We start from the raw sequence: 16,638 nt of genomic DNA, 5'->3' as shown, positions 1-16,638 counted from the left end.
CCGCGGGTAACCTGAGGATGCGGGTCCGGGCTGGGGCCGGGGAAAGGGCTGCACGGGCGCCCTTTGGTCCTTGTGCCCTGCCCTGCGCTTCTCATCCCACGTACGCTCCAGGACCGCTGCAGCCTTCTTTCTCTCTTTGTGAGGCTGGGGGACCCCACACCTGGAGCTCTCGGGCTCCTGGTCCTATTGAATGGCGCCCAGTAGCTGTGCTGGGGTGCAGCCTCTCCAGCTTGCCCTCGGCATCGCACCTGCCAAGCTGTTCCTGATCTCAGCTCCCATGGACCAGGTGTTGTAGCCAAATCCTGCCATTGACAGCTGCAACACTGCTGCCCGATGGGCATCAGCAGCCAGAGAACTTCACAGGGCCCCCTGACCACCCTCACACAGTCACTGCTCTTGCAACAACAAACTGCAGAGGATGGCCCCGCATACACACACTGCTGCTCCTGTTGTGGCAGATCCACAGCGGTCCCCCAGCAGCGGAAGGGTCAAACACCAAACAGGAGAGATGGAAAACCAAAGGACTACCAGGCAGCTCTGATGAGGGAGGGCCCATCAGTAGAAGGGCACGGGAATGCCAAGCTTTGCACAAAACCACAGCAGAGGTGAGAAATTGGACAAAGCCCCATCCCTGGGTGCAGGAGGAACAGTCTGTCTGCTGACTGCTTCAGCATCCTTCAGAGCGTACTCCAGCCTCCACATTTTCTTTCCTCCCCTGGATCTCCTGTGGCACCTACTACAAGGGATTTACATGAGAGGCATCAGCAGGAGAACGGAAATGTGGGCAGACAGAGCCTCAGGGAAGGGCTGAAGGAAGAAGGCAGTTTACACTGATTTACATCTTTGGAATAACTTTTGGAGTCTCTCACTGGATCCCAACATGGGAACAGTTCTGCTGAGATAGCACTCAGAACTCAGCATCCCGAGGGCACCGAATCGCTTGCCTTGGCCAACCTCCCTCACCCATGCACCCGTGCACACATGCACGCACAGTTTGCCCTCCCGTTTTACAGAAGTTTCTCCTATTTTTCAATTAATTTAAGGGGAGACAGACAAGGTAGGGACTGCAATTATCCTGTACTGTGAGAGGTGCTGGTGGCACATGCAGCCTATTACAGCGAGCCTTAATCAAGGCAATTAATAGAGCCAGGCAATTGGTAGTGGCCAGAGGGGTATGGTTGCAGTGCTCATTGTTATGCTGGGATTGTCACCGCATTACCAGGGCTGACCCTGATTTTATGTGCCTACACCACAGTTAGTGCTGCTGGCAGCACAAAGGAGCTGGCTGCAGGCACTGGCTCTGCCCAAGCATGCATTGTGTTAGAGAGTTTCGTTCAAGCAGCCTCATCACTTGGGGATTTACAACAGGCACTGTGCTTCCACACACTCAGACAAGCATGTCTTTGCAAGGCTGGCAGCTCTGCCACCTAAAGCCACCCCAGGTGAACCCCTGCGAGGGCTGTGCTTACCCTCCTGCTGTGCCTGCACCACAGCACTTCTCTGAGATCAGCACTGCAACCCATTTCCCACCCACTGTGCTCCTGGTAAATCCAGCCCAATAGCACACACACACACAAAGTGAGAGAAAAAAAGAAGACTTTTTATCTCAACTCACATAGTTTTTGTGCTGATTCCAGAATCTCCACTGATCGAGGTCAGGAGGCAGGCAGAAGTCTGGTGCAAGCTGCAGACTGACTGGGGGAAGCACAGGATGCTGGTGGGACTGACAGAGCGATCAAGGGCTGCTGAGTTGGCTCCCGTGCTCTGGGAATCACCCAGGTGGTGCAGGCAGGCTGGTCCGGGTGCCTGCACTGGTTCCCAGCTCCCAGTGATGATTTCAGGGCAGCTGTCCTATCTGGGCCCTGGTTTTCCCACAGCATCAGTGACCCCACAGCCAGCTGTGTCCATCATCCAGGCAGCAGCTGTGCAGAATTGGGCCAGGTCAGCCTGAAGACATGCTGGCAAGGCATAGTTCACTATGCAGCAGCCCACATCACATGGAAGGAAGGTTTCCTTTCCACAGCCACAATCCAGCACAGACTGCAAAGTGTTTGATCTCTGTCTGGGATGATGCAGTACTTGGGGTCTGGTCTCCAGCCAGTATTGCTTGGTCCTGGGAGAGAAGAGATGTGTGAGAGCTTAGTTTACAACAGGATCAACAGCAGTAAATTACAGAGCCTCATCACCATATAGCAGCCATGGAACAGGCTGCTGCATGCTTCCAGCGTGGAGCTGCTGCTCTTACCTCTCTGCACAGCCCCAGAATAGGCCAAAGGTACGTGGAGCCAAGCACTGCAGGGCAACCCCTTCCCCAGAGTCTGTGAATATCTTCTTCACAGCTAAGGCTGGATTATGCTTGCCTCCCCAAGGTTGGAGCAGGAGAGGTGGAGGAGATGGAGAAAGAGAAATTTCAGTGCCTCTCCTTTACCTGGTGCTCTGCAGCTTGCAAGAGTCTGTGTCTTCCTTTTATGCTCAGCACTGAGATTCAATGAAAGGGGCTGTCACATTTCTATAACCGCTGATATGAGCAAGGTTTTGCCAGCCATGGGGATCATAGGAGGACAAGATGAGATTCAACCCATTCAATTCACAGAACAGGTTTTGGACAGAGCTTGGGACACACTCAGCCTTCTGCCAACTGATTCCTTCCCAGAAGAGCAGCTTCAGTCCACATTTGTGTCCTGATGGTCCCGCCCATCCCACCACCAGCTTTGTGCCCAGAGAAGTGCTGGGTTATGCTCTATTCCATGGTGTCTGTGGGCATACTGACACAGGAAGAGCCAGACCACAGGCAGCTGACCTGGGCATGCACCCTGCAGGGATCCCCACTACGCCCAGCCAAGTCGTGTGCGCTGCCTCACTCTGCTCTGTGCAGTCTGTGAACATCCAGGTGTTTCCATTCCAGCTCAAAGCTCAGTCACAGGGCAGCTCGGAGGAACTGAGGTGTCTGCAGCTTATCAATCAGCAGCAGGAAGGCTCCAACTTGGAAGAGCTGATCAGCAACCAGTCTTGCCTCAAGCTGGCCAACACCATCAAAGCCTATGTGGCCACGGTGAGCCTGGGGCTGCTGGCTGTAGGGCTGGGGAGGGTGGGACACATGAAAGAAGAGCTCCCATTTGCCTGCCTGCCTCAGTTTCCCCATCTACTTCACCGGTGGGTGGCAGAGGCTCAATCCATGCAGGACTGCACAAGGGGCTGCATGCCAAACCCTCTGCACAGAGGAGATGGTAGAGTCCAGAGGCGTGGCATGAAAGAACATATCGAAAGCTTGGAAGGATGAGAGGAGCTGGGGGCAGGGAACAGCCTTTGCATCTTTAAACCATGGGATTGTTTTCTTCTCTAATGGTTCAGGTGACAGAGAACGTTATCAGCAGAAGCGTGGTGAATGGTGAGTGCATCCCTCAGCACCGGGGCAGGAGTTGGGGTTCCGCTCACGGGGAACCTTTGCTGCATGGTGTTACGGGTTTCTGAGCTGCACCGCGGGCTGGGCCATGTCCACGTGCAACGGCTCAGCATGGGGCCAGGGGTGCCAGCAGGTCAAGGGTGATCGGCCGCTCCCAGGGCAAACTCCATCCGGCACAGCACTGTGAGCTGGGGTGGGAAGGCAGACTGCCCCACCAGGGTTGGAGGGATGTTATATCTGCTGGATTGGAGACTGTGGAACCCATCTACCCAGGAAGCAGCACAGAGCTGTTAGATAATAATTGACTACACAGTCGCCCCAAGTGAACTCCCCTTGTGTAGGGGCAGTGGGGCATTCTCCTGCCTTGTTCTCTCTGGTTGCTAAGTAAGGATATGCCAGCATTGGTCTGTGGGTCCCTGCGCCCTCTGCCTCCTAAATCCATTTGTCCCTTTCTTTGCAGAGGCCCAGAGGAGCTACTTCAACAGCTCAGAGGGGCAGGTTGCTACCAAAACACTCGGCAAACCCTCAGCACATCTCACCCTACGCCCACAGAGTCCAGCCCAGGACGGTGAGCCAGGAGAGGCCAGCAGGGTGCTGGGGGGCTTCTGGGGTGGGGGCGGGGAAAAGATCATAGAATCATAGATCTCCCCCAGAGATGTCCACCTGAGAGCTGAGTGTGGGAGGTTGCAATTTCTGGCAGATGGAAAGATGTTTGTCCTTTCCAGTGCAAGACCACTCTCCCCACCCCACCTCCAAGCTGGATGGCTGTAGGAGCACGATAGGGCCATCCCTATTGGCCCTGAATTGGTGCCCTCAGTGCAGTACGCTCCTTTAATGACCCTGCCTTCTCCTCAGGAAGCTCCAGACGCTTTGGGAACCTCTCACAGTCCTGCCGCCACGCCATCACTCGCTGGGAGGACAGCACCATCCACTCACACCTGCAGAACATCACGTACCGGGACGGCCGGCTGCGGGTCAACCAGGCAGGCAAGTACTACGTCTACTCCCAGATCTACTTCCGCTACTCCCGCGATGGGGCCGGCGCCCGTGTCTCAGTGCCTCAGGTTGTGCAGTGCATCAACTGGAAGACCTCCTACAGCCAGCCCATCCTTCTGCTCAAAGGAGTGGGCACCAAATGCTGGGCACCCGAGGCAGAATATGGCCTCCACGCTCTCTACCAGGGGGGACTGTTCGAGCTCAAGGCCGGTGATGAGCTCTTCGTCTCTGTCTCCTCACTGGCCATTGACTACAACGATGAAGCAGCCAGCTATTTTGGGGCCTTCCGGCTCGACCTGTGACAGCCTCCTCATCCTCACACCTTCCCTCTGCTCTTGCTGGATTGACTCTTCTGCATGGCCTAGGGCAGAAGCAATTTGAGCTGCCACTGTGTGCAGCTCCCCTCATGCTGTTGCCTTCCTCTGTGTGAGACAGCAGCTGAATGGCCAGTGGTTCAGCTGGGCCTGGCATAGTGTAATTCCCTGCATCTGCTGTGCCTGGTGGGAGTCAGCTGAAGCTGGGCAAGTTGGCACAGGGAACACAGAGCAGAACACACTTCTACCAAGAGCCACACCACCAGGGTGCCTTGTAACCACTTGCTGTGCAACCGTGTGCCCCCACGCCAGCAAGGCAGAAGCACAGAGGCCACAATTTCAGACTAATCCTTCTCATGGCAGGACCACCTCCCTGCAAGTCTGAATCCAGATTTGGCACATGCAGGCAGCAAATCATAGCCAGCCACGCTGCCAAGCTCCTGGATCTTGAGCTGGAAGTGCTGGCGCAGAACTCAAGGTTAGCAAAGAGCAGTGGTATGAGGAGCATGGCTGCAGGGCTGCCCACCACCCCACAGACAAGTAGCCTGCAGGCACAGACAGATCCAACACCAGCTTCCAGGAGTAATCAAGGAGTTTTCAGTTCAGATCAGTTAGAAACCTGGGTCTGTGCCAGCAGTCAGCTTCTCAAGAGGCAAAGAGCAGGGCCATAATGCTACAATAATTACCAGCACAAGCAGCTGCACTCAGGCACGTGGCAGAGATGCACTCCTCGCCCAGGTTAGATGCAGCATCAACAGAGCCCAGCATGTGGCACATCCACAGCAGCATCTTCTCCCTGGAGCAAGCTGGGGAGCTGCAGACCTGCAAGACTGGCACCTTGGTCTGGTTCTTAGCAGGCTGGAACAAACAGCAGCACATACAGCACTCCAGGTGCTTCTCTGTGGCTCACACAAACCCCTGACGGCGAAGAAAGGACACTGAACTACGGCACCAGCTGTGCCCAGGGTGCAGTGTGGTCCTCAGCAACTTTTCATGAGTCTCATGTGACAGCAATGACAATGCAGAAAAGGGGTGCCCCAGTCCCTTGGTGCTGAGCAGGGCCAGCATCCGCATGCTGGGGATGAGCTGGGCCATCTTGTGGGGCAGCTCATGTGCACAGGAGGACCACCAAGATGAGGAGCTTGACATCTCGCCTCCCTTTGCTTCTGACCTAGCATCCCTTATATTTGGGGTTTTGTTTCTCCCAGCACTGTTGGGCATCAGAGCCGCTCTTTGCTCACGGTGGTTGTCACCCTCCAAGATTGCTGCTGAGGCCACGCTTCAGCTCAGGCAGTAGTGGCAGAGGACCCAGGACGAAACCAAATCCCTGTTGCTAAACCTCCAGGACACATCAGACACAAAAGACAGGTTCAAGCAGAGCAGAGCATGATAAAGCTGGCTGGGCCCATGGACACTGTGTGGACATAGACCATTTTTGTAATTACTTGTATACTCTGTATCATATTATGAATGTTGACCTACAGGGACAGGCCAGCAGCACAAGCTGCCACGAAGGACACAAACACCCCTCCTGCCAGCACAGTTCTGGGGTGTCTCAGTGCTGCTTTCAATAAATCCTGTACTCCAGCTCTGGCCTTGCACCTCTGTGCAGCAGCCTCAAGGTGGGTATTTAGCCCTGTACCACTGCGTAGTAATGCTACTGGTCCAACCAGACAGCATGACGTCCAGGCCAGCACACCCACCTGCTCTGTGCTAGCACACTGCAAAGCACTCAAGTGCTGTGCAGCCCCTCGCTGCAGAGCAGCCGTATCTGTTCTCCTACTGCGTTTCTTGCTATAGCACACAGCCCAGCAGAGGCTTTCTGCAGGCAGAGCGTGGCACAGACTGGGCACAGAAGGTTGGTTTGCCCACTGCAGCCTGCAGAGTTGTGCTCCCAGCCCTGTTCCCTGCACAGCGCCTGCAGCAAGGCACCAGGAGTAGTGGAGCAGTTCAGTGCTGAGCGAGAGCTGCGAGTGCCAAGGGCGCCTGAGGGAACAGGTGTGTGTGATTCCCAGCAGCTCCAGCCTTGCAACTTGCAAACAGCAAAGGCTGCAGGCAGCAGCGGGGTCTTGTCTCATCTTGCATCACCAATGATTCCATAGCCCAGGCTAAGGTCATGCCAAGGCAGCTGCGCCCTCTCCCCGTGAACGCCCCAGGCTTTCCCAGAGAGACACACCTCTGCTTCCAAGCCTGATGCATTCCCTGCCAGGGCCGGGTGCAGCTCCTGCTGCAGCCCTGCATGCTGGCTAAGCCCAACTGGCCCAGTTCAGTCCCCACCCCACTGAGCCCAAGACCAGCAGCTCTCCCTCCCCACAGTGCTGGGAAAGGGAAGGGCTCAGACATGTGGTGCAGGAAGCACACTGTTCCCATCAACAGCTGTCCAGAAGAAGCAGGAGTCAGAGCCTTGGGAGGCTAACTACATCCCTCCCAGCTGCCTAGGGGAGCCCTCATTCTGCTCCTCTTTGCTTTTGGGTTGCTGAGCCAGCTCAAGGCCTCCAGGGCCTAGGATGGCTCAGGCCGACCTAGTCCAAGCCCCATGGAGCTGAAATGCACTTGTTCCCCTTCTTGCCAAGGCTGGGCAGGAGCTGCTCCTTGCTCCTGCTGTCCACTCCCCATCTTCCCTGGCCTAAGCTTTCTCTGCATCATCAGCTGGGGCTGGGATCCAGTGTGGAATGAGCCAGGGCACTCCCATGCCTCCCTACATCAGGAACCTGATCTCTCCCTCCCCCCCCTCCCCCACAAACAGAAGATGTTTACCTCCCTCTCCCTATCCTGCCAGGCCAAGGAAAAGGCAAGCTCTTACTGCAACTCCTGCTCCAGTGAGACTGGTTAAAAAAAAACAACTCCCCAGCAGCACGCTGTAGTCTGGTAACCTATGCTTCCCTCCACCACCCTGCCTGCTCTGCATCACCTGGCTCCTAATGCACTGTTCCCTGCCTGATAGCTCTGCTCTGCACCCAGCACCCTCCACACCCCAGCATGTCCCTTTCCCCTCTGCTGTGCAATTCCAGTCCCTGATGCCTGTCCAGGCAGGGCTCAGAGGGGTGCAGCCCTGCTCCAGCCCCAGCAACCCCTCCCTGGCGCTGTGCAGGAGGCGAGGCTTGGCGGTGCCGCATCTTAGTCATGTTTTGCTCTTGCCCAACACAAACAAAACACTGAGGCCTGCAGTCCAGCTGGGTTATGCATAAGACTGTTATGCGAAGATCCCCAAACACAGCAGCCCTCATTGCATCATTCAGTCTAGTTGGTTTCTGGTGCTAGTTAAAAGCCCTTCCTTCAAAAAGTATCTTGTTTCTTGCAGTTCTCATCTTTGCACCAGCTTGGTGAGCAGCAGCAGCAATCAGCCTTCCAGGGCTCTGCCAGGAAACAGAGCAGGTACTTCAAAGGTTGTCTCTGAAACATAGCTGAGCTTTCCCCCAGCACAGAGGGGCAGCTAGAGCTAGATTACTGTTTTTCATGCAGCATCCAGGAGCTGACAGCACTCCAGGTAAACCTTCCTGTTGCATGACCTTGGACAGCCAAGTGCCAAGTGAGGCAAGCGGCTGCTGCAGTGTCCTGCAGGAGAGATGCTTTTGTAGAAGATAAACTGCAAGGCCAGCTGGCAGCCTCCCCAGAGTGGCAAGAGCCAGGCAGTGCCAGGCAATGAGAGAAACTGGTCAGGAGAAAACAGGTAACTGGCACAATAGGGTGTAGCTTGGCTCTGGTCTGGGACTGTCAAGGTCTCTGCTCTGTAACACCTATAGCTCTGCAGCTTTTCTGGTTCTTGTGTGCGCACTCCACGGGGCTCAACCATAGGGACAGAGTTGGAAGCACCTCCCAGAAATGGAGCTGCTGCCAATAGTACCACTGAAGCTGTTGGGTAGACCAGGCCTGCAGCCACACACTGCAGGAGACCAGGATCTGATGGAGAAGTCCCCACGCTGCTTTACTTCCACAGGGCTCTGGGCTGTCTCACTGCCTTTGCCAGTACTGACAGCCCCGAGCTCAGGGAGCAGGGACGTGGGCGAGCTGTTTCAGCTGTCTCTGGAAAAGCAACAGCATGATTGCACAGGTGCTCCAGCCTTCCCTTCACATATTACAGTCATGGAAAGCTGCAGCAGCCATCAGCAGCATGGTCCCATGGACCCTCTCTACTTCTCAGTCCACCAGAGTGATGTTATCAGCAAGCATTTGTTCTCACCAGATCTCATCTGCTTCAGGGCCTATTCCTGATGCCACCGTCAACACCAGCCAAAGACCGTGACTGACCCCGTGTCACCGATTTACACCAAAAATCCTATACATGCCTGCATACACTGCATGTCTGGATAAACACACACACAGATCATTTGCCACCTAGCAGCACATACGTAATACCATCTGCACCATTACTCATCTGCTTGCCTGTAGCAGTGTTACTTTGCCCAGCAGTGATTTCCTCCTGCAGACAGGGGCAATGTTGGGCAGGTGCCGGCTGCGTGCCTGCCTGCGCCTCCATGGGGAAACCACAGCTGCTGGGAAAAGGATCGCTGCTAAACCTCAGTGCCAGCAGCCCGATTATAAAAGTACTCCAGTAATGGAAAAGAAATGTGCCTTTCCCACTCCAAAGGCAGAAGGACTAACACAGACACTCTTCACAAGTGCCACTTCAGGTTTCTGCCGTCACAGCACAGAACTGCACGGAAAAACCACTGCACCTCAAACTGAAGCATTCCTTGAAAACACTCCAAAAACATGCATTGAGTAAACCCACCACTACACCAGCACAGACCCCTTCCCCCACCACAACCCCCTGCACCACAGCCCTGTGGGCAGTCTGCCAATTGGCATTTCAGAAGCCTCTCCTGCCTTTTCTGATGCTTTAAGAAATATGAAGGGACAGAATGACAGCTCTAATAACATGTTCAGGATGACCTTAATTCTCATGGCCTCACTGTGTTTATTTGATCTGGACACATATTCCTTCCTTGTAGCTGCTGCCAAAGTAAGGTCTTATCTTTGCTGTCTTGAAGCTCTGCTCCCAGTTCACTGTGTGGCTGCACAGACAGCTCAGACAAACTTGCCAGACGGACCAGGACCTTTGTAAAGGTAGCTTCATTGCCCTTTGTCTCTAAATAAGTTCTGGGGCTGAAATTGCTATTATTTCTTTTCTGGTGATACTGATCAGTTCATCGCTACATCTAAGTCCTTTGTTCCATTCCAAACAAAATCTGCTTTTACTTTCAAGTCCCAAGCCCAGAACGAGTTCTGAGGTAAGGAGGAAATCAATGCTAAAAAACATGCCAACACCCCAGGAAATCATTTCTTGGAACACTGTAAATAAAGTGCATAAAGAGAAAGCACATGCAGGAGGTTATGAGGTTACAGCCCTGCTATCACACAAACCCAGGCACAGGAATCCCACAGCTCCTCCTACATTCCTTGCCCACCTCCCTGTGCATCCCAGGCACAGTTCTGCTCTCACAAAGAGGGGCTCATCACTGTGAATCTGCTAAGCCTTTGCAAGAGACAAATGAAGCACAGCAAACCTATTTCCTTCAGTGAGGCAGATTCAAGTAGCTGGAGGAAGAATGAAGAAAGAAATGAAGAAAGGCTAAGTGAACCGGGTCTGTTTAGCCTTGAGAAAAAACGACTGAGAGGGGACCTGATCCAGGTTTATAAATATCTGAGGTGTGGCGGCCATAGCGGTGAGGCCAGTCTCTTTTCAGTGGTACGTGGAGACAGGACGAGGGGAAACGGACATAAGCTGCAGCATAGGAAGTTTCACACGAATGTGCGTAAGAACTTCTTCACGGTGAGGGTGACGGAGCACTGGAACAGGCTGCCCAGGGAGGTTGTGGAGTCTCCTTCTCTGGAGATATTCAAGTCTCGCCTGGACGCCTACCTGTGCGACCTGGTGTAGGGAACCTGCTTTGGCAGGGGGGTTGGTCTCGATGATCTCTAGAGGTCCCTTCCAACCCCTACAATTCTGTGATTCTGTGTGATTCTGTGAGGAAGCAGGGAGCTCTTTAAACCAGTCCTGTTTACAGGAAAACAGCATCGCGTTTCTTGCTTAGCTGCTGAACTTACAGGCTTGGTTTCATTTATCAAGGATTTATAAAACCACTTATCAAATCCCTCCCTGAACTGCCTCCTGCTATGACCTGAATAATGAACCGTTTCCTGGAAAGAAACTCTAGGGCTCCTCCTGGAGTCTTCTCTGAAAACAATACAAAGCAAGAACTGCACAGGGCAAAACCCTTCCCAGCCCCTACAACTTCCCTGGGCAGGGAAACCTAATTCCAAGCCAGAATGATTATGATCAACATAGAAAATGCTTCAGCTCAATAAGACTGAGCATAATTTCTGCCCTGCACAGAATTTCTGATGAAAGTTTAACTTCTTTTGGTAGGAACTTAAGTGATGAGACACTCCATTAAATAAAAGCTGGCACCAAACAGCCAGGAGCCTCTTTAACAGGCACTTTACCAAGGAATCAGCCCCAGTACAGAGTTATACCCCCATCCCAGCAAAACCCCCCATGAGCCCTGTCTTCTGGCATCACTGCTGACCTAATGGAATAATACTGACCATGCAGTTTTGCTGCAAGTTTCCATGTAGAAAACCACACCTCAGAGAGAGGTCTGGAGCTGGAATGAGTATTTTCATTACATTGACACAATTTCCATTGGTCTTTATGAGTCAGTAGGCTTTCTCTGAGAGTAGGCTACAAAAGGGCTAAGCTTCTATTTTCACCTGGCTCCCATGCATCAGACACCTGTTCTTTAAACTGTGTATTCACAGGAAACGATGCACGAGTGGAAAAGTATGCTCAGGCAAGAAGCAGCTTCTCTCTTCTCCAAAGCCAGCAAAACAAGGCCTCTCACCATTGCAAAACCATTTTATTTGCCCACCTTCTTCATGTTTGGTTTGGCCTCATGAGGACTTGGCTTCGCTAAAACGCAGCTCTTCCAGGCTTTCCCAGTGATTCAGTGTGTTTTCCCTACCTCTCACCTTCCTGGGCACGATTTTTTCAGGTCAACCTCCTCTGGGCAGCTCCCCATGCCAGGAAGCCATGTGACAAGCAAACTGATGGCTCTTTGTCCCCACTCCACCCAAATCATCACCTTCAGAAATCCTGGAATGAATTCCTTCTGCAGTTTATCAGGCAATCCTGTCTTCCCCGGGCTCAGCTGACAGCTCGGAGGAACTACCTGCACACAGGAGAGCATAGCTGGAGAACCAAGCATGGCTCAGCTCTGGCCAGCAGTGGTCTCTTGTGGAGTCAGCTCTTATATAATGTGCCACAGCTCCTGGTCTGCTCACAGCAGCCTCTCTGCTACCAAAACCTTACCACAAGCCCAACAAACTGGTCTGATGCCAATGTGATGTTTGCATTTCAAATGCTCCCAGCCTCCCAGGACAGCTGGGCTGTGTGGTCAGCTCTGACAGCCTGTGCTCGCTGCCCTGCCAGCTTCCACAACAGCTTCTCCTGGGATGGGAATGGGGATTAAGGCACCAGGCAGCTGTGACACTCCAGCCCACAACTGGGATTTCCTGTCAGCACCTCCTCTGCCCGCCTGGCACACGGGACTAAGCTACAGCTGCCTTCCAACAAGTAGTTCCTCCTTTCCCCTCCCTGATTAGGAGACTCAGCACAGTGACCAAGTCCAGCATCACATGCTAATAGCTGTTAGAGAAATAGGCTGGCTTCTATTTCAAGTACAGATGAGTACTTTGTTTATATCTAAGTAAGTTTAAGGCTGAGAATGTTGCCAGCCACTTGCAGCCAGAAGTCCCACCTGCCCACCAAACAGCATTACCCTGTGCAGCATCAGTAGCCTCACAATGACAACCCATCACCTCCTGCCACCACACCTCAGCCTCACCCTGTAGCCCCAGCCTGGGCTGAGCAGCTGGCATTAGGGCCTCTAGGGCTGAGGCTGTGCAAAGCATAACACCTGCTTATGTCTGTCCATCAGGAAGCACATTCAGATTCCTCACAGCACTTAACCCCTGGCCAGTACCAAACAGCTCAGCTCCTGCCAGATGCACTGACAGCGGTGAGCTCCATTTTCACTTACAAGCCTCAGCCACAGATAGTGAAGTCTGCTACAGACAGAATCCATTATGAATATAATAATCTTCAAAGGCATTTATATACCTTCAAAATTCCAGTAAACTGTCACCACCTTATTAACAGAAAATGAATTTGAACAAAGATTTGAGAAGCACAGACTTGGAATAGAGCAACTCAGGAACAAGTTACATTGCTGATAGTGGTCAGGAAAGGTTTTTATTGCATAGTTGTTGGTAAAATGAGACACCGAGCGGTGAACATACATAAAGTGGCAGTGTTCTCCATCCTAGAGCCAGGATCCAAGCCTGAGTTTGGTGCGGGGCTGAGGAAAGGAGCAGGGAACAGAAAATGCATCCACGTAAACATCCCAGGCCCAGGAGTCTCCATTAAGACATCCTCAGCAACATAAGACACTGCTGATTAAGGAAGAGGTCAATTGTGCAACATCTAATATGATCAAAGTTTACTTGGAAGTGCAGTAAAGCCAGGGCTTTAGGATTCAGTCTTTGCAATTTTAATTACATGCTCAAGAGAAATCAAGAAGAAATCCTTAGGCATATATCAAAAGAGAGATGATGACAAGAATACAACTACTAACTCCTCCTGCTGCCTCCTCTAGATTCTCCTAGCAAGCCAGCATCGGAGAATAATTAAATACATTCACAGAAGATTAATCAAAATAAACTTCTTCCCAATCAGAAACCAAACCCAATTTCAAGAAGATTGGTCACCTGGAGATTTGTTGTTTTTTTTTTTTCCTTCTTTCAGTGAAATATCATCAGCAAGCCAATAGAGATTACTGAGCTCTAATTAAACTCTTGTATGGCGTTAGTTACAGAGCCACCTGATCATTTTACAAGGGTGTTTTTCAGCACTTTTTGTTTGTTTGGGTGTCCTTGTTCTTTCTTTTATTTTACCAGGTTCTTAATTTCACTAAGTAACTAATTGGGAATACACTGCCCCTGAGTTACAACTGTATCGTTCTGCCACCACCTGAATACTGTGTGCAAAATCATCCTCCTTCAAAGTTCCAGAAGGTATAAACCTTGTCTTCCCCTATCCACATTAGTAATAAGAGTTCAAATAAAATAATAAGAAGATATATAATTCTGTAGCATTTTGCTTTTACTCCTTCATGGAATCTTTCCAATGCAACTTCACAAAAGCAATGTAAATAGTCTTTTTTTTTCTTCTAAAAAGAAGATTATTTTTCCACAGACTACGTAGTGCAATTGGTTATCATGTAGAAAAAAAAAACTCTTCAGCTCCATGGAAGGAAATGCTGAAAATAGTTCCAAGGTCTCAATAAAAATAGGAAAGAATATCCAGAATCTTCTATAAAGTATCTTTTGTGTTTAACACACAATACCTACTAGTCTGCCTTTAATTGAAGAGTATAGAATCTGGGTCCTGGTTAGCCAGCTGTGCAATGTGCTTTAGTACATCCTTCTTGGTAATGATCCCAAGCAGTTTCCTAAAAAAAATGAAAACATTTTAATGCATCAGCACCCAAGGAATTCTTGCTCTTGCATAACTTCTCCTACGGCAACATATTGCAGTAGCTGAAGTACTTATGTGGATCCAATACTGAAACTTCATGCAAAATATGGTACTTGTCAGCCCCACAGACACTCCACCAAGACATGCTAATCATTTTTATTAACACCTACCTGTCTTCTCCAAACAGATGGACCTGAACATCTAGGATGGCATTTTAAGTGTTGTTTCTCTCAGCAGCTCAGTTTCCAAAGCAAAGCTCATGACAGGAACTAAGACAACTTCTGTTGGGAAGTGTTGCTTAACAATGCTATTTTCTGTCAGAAACTGGAAAGAACAACTTGTCCAACTGCACCACAGCGAGGGACAGGGAGAGAACTCCTCTTTAGTTTGGCTCTTCAAGGAGCAGATAGCTTGTTTTAATTCTTTGCTCTTATTCCTTCCCACCTTGCCAAGCACACTGCTTAAGAATTGATACCACAGTGATTTCAAGAGATAACATGATACACGTGACCAGATTTGTAACAAAAGGCTGAGAGCTTTTCATTAATTTTAGGTATATCAAACCCATTGCCATTCAGAGCTGTGTCTGACCATTTCACTAGCTCACAGAATTTATGTTACTGTTTCAACTGAAAGAGGTTCAAGGGTTTACAACTGTTTTTTTCCAGACTGCATTTGCCTAAAGGGATGCTTATCTCTACGCAGTAGAGGCCTCTGTTCTCTTGAATAAGAGGTTCTGACTCAGATCTGGAAGTTTAATCACTGAATGGTTTGAGCTGGAAGGGACCTTTAAAGATCATCTAGATCCAAACCCAATGAACTCTTACACTCCTGCATGGAGTTTTCATGCCACAGTTGAGCAGAACAGCTCAATGACCTTAACAAATCCAGCATGACCCATTGGGACCTCAGGCCCAGGGCTACCTTCTTACCCATTGTGAGTAACGAGGCACTGGCGCAATCCAAGCTTGCGAAATATATCCACAACAATTTCCATAGGTGTTTGGTCTGTCACTGTGAAAGGACTGAGGTCCAGGATGCTCCTGAGTTTCAGCATAGAGGGGGAGCTTGGAGGCAGTGGAGGAGAGTGGTCAGTGAAATAAATAATTGAAGTGCTAACAATTCCATCCTGCTTCTTCCGGGCATTTTCTGAAAGAAGAAATATTTGATTAAATATCATGCCTCTTTTCCTTTTCTAAATTGAAGAGCATACCTTTTTCTCTTTGCCACACTGAGATGCCTTAGAGGTCCATTTAAGTTACTCAAGACCCATACCTAGTGACCCAAATGGTGACATGATTCCATCCTCCTTTCTATTCTCTAAGAACTTCAAAGCCTTACCATAATGGTAAGCTCAGCACACCAAGTTACAGTGCTTTGCTTAATGTCAAGCCTGTGTATTTCAGCATTTTGCTCCAGCCAAAAGGACACAAACTTTTAGAGACAGCATATTTTCACCTCCAGAAATAGTAACTGCTACATGTGATTTCCATTCAGAGGATATGCACAGTGATAACTGTTGTACAAATGCAAGTTTTGGACATCTTTAACTCACCAGTTTAAGAACAGGTAAATAAAGTGATTTGTCCTTTTACCAGTCACTGCTGTGGGTCCCAGCAGGGTAGCTAAAGAAGTATTTTTATATGCATAACCTAATGGCTCAGACTCCACGCTCCCTAACCAGAGTCAAGACTAGAAAAAAAAAAAGCCATCAACATGGTGTTAAGAACTTGATACCACCCAGATATTCACACTAGTGCATTATTGTCTACTCCTGCTATTTGGACAATTTGGATGTCTGCTGTAATGCTGCTTCAATCTGATATTTACATTCCAAGACTCACTGGGCAGGGAATAACTTGGCATCCAAAACACCAGACTTGATATTCAAAGCAGGCTGTCAAAAGCATCCCACAGAAATTATTGTTTTTTTTTAAAGGATTCCCAAGAGATTCAGAATAACACAAGCCCAAGAATTCATGGTCATACCACAAAACAGCCTGACAAAAGAAAAGAAATGTCCATAATTATATGTCACTGCTCTTTTTCTGTATTTTATTCCACTTGGTTATAAGCATTTGGCCATATACGTATCAGAAGAGCAATACCTGCATGCTCCAAAACAATGTGCTGTATGTCCTAAAACTGAGATTGAGAACTTACCTTAAAAGAACACACAGGGTTGAGTCACAGCTGTAGACAACTTATTACAAGAAGTATTCTATCTCTGCCATAGTATATAGCCAGCTCAGGACCAAAACTTCTCACCGTCCATACAACAGACATCAAGCCTGTGTTACAACAGTGCATTAAACCACACACTGGAGAACACACCACAGAGCTCAAGACACTTCATGCTTACAAGGTTTATGAATTCAGCACAGCCA

At 50.2% G+C, this 16,638-nt stretch overlaps 2 protein-coding genes and 1 long non-coding RNA gene across 7 annotated transcripts in view; 1 reads left to right on the top strand and 2 right to left on the bottom strand.

The window, feature by feature from the left end:
• Window positions 1-1,933, bottom strand: part of LOC104912184 — a 33,661-nt gene extending 31,728 nt beyond the window's left edge. For both annotated transcript variants that reach the window (XR_004160661.1, XR_794451.3), the window contains exon 1: window positions 1,616-1,933. This is a non-coding gene — a long non-coding RNA (uncharacterized LOC104912184). The remainder of the gene's footprint in view (window positions 1-1,615) is intronic.
• The window catches only part of LOC100541463 (tumor necrosis factor ligand superfamily member 10-like), a 6,595-nt gene extending 295 nt beyond the window's left edge, over window positions 1-6,300 (top strand). Inside the window, exons 2-5 of the mRNA XM_010715269.1 lie at window positions 2,906-3,052; window positions 3,352-3,388; window positions 3,864-3,971; window positions 4,259-6,300. Of these exons, the coding sequence (XP_010713571.1) occupies window positions 2,906-3,052; window positions 3,352-3,388; window positions 3,864-3,971; window positions 4,259-4,701 (735 nt within the window). The 3' untranslated portion in view covers window positions 4,702-6,300. The remainder of the gene's footprint in view (window positions 1-2,905; window positions 3,053-3,351; window positions 3,389-3,863; window positions 3,972-4,258) is intronic.
• A 6,641-nt stretch (window positions 6,301-12,941) lies between these two features.
• Window positions 12,942-16,638, bottom strand: part of LOC100541308 (H(+)/Cl(-) exchange transporter 5) — a 38,946-nt gene continuing 35,249 nt past the window's right edge. For all 4 annotated transcript variants that reach the window (XM_019618204.2, XM_010715264.3, XM_010715267.3 and 1 more), the window contains 2 exons: window positions 15,184-15,400; window positions 12,942-14,225 (listed from right to left, as the gene is read on the bottom strand). In XM_019618204.2, coding sequence (XP_019473749.1) covers window positions 14,135-14,225; window positions 15,184-15,400 — 308 coding nt within the window. In that variant the 3' untranslated portion in view covers window positions 12,942-14,134. The remainder of the gene's footprint in view (window positions 14,226-15,183; window positions 15,401-16,638) is intronic.

The sequence above is a fragment of the Meleagris gallopavo genome, chromosome 9 (genome assembly GCF_000146605.3).
Source record: "Meleagris gallopavo isolate NT-WF06-2002-E0010 breed Aviagen turkey brand Nicholas breeding stock chromosome 9, Turkey_5.1, whole genome shotgun sequence".
NCBI classification, from domain to species: Eukaryota; Metazoa; Chordata; class Aves; order Galliformes; family Phasianidae; genus Meleagris; species Meleagris gallopavo.
This window is presented reverse-complemented; position numbering and strand designations above follow the sequence as displayed.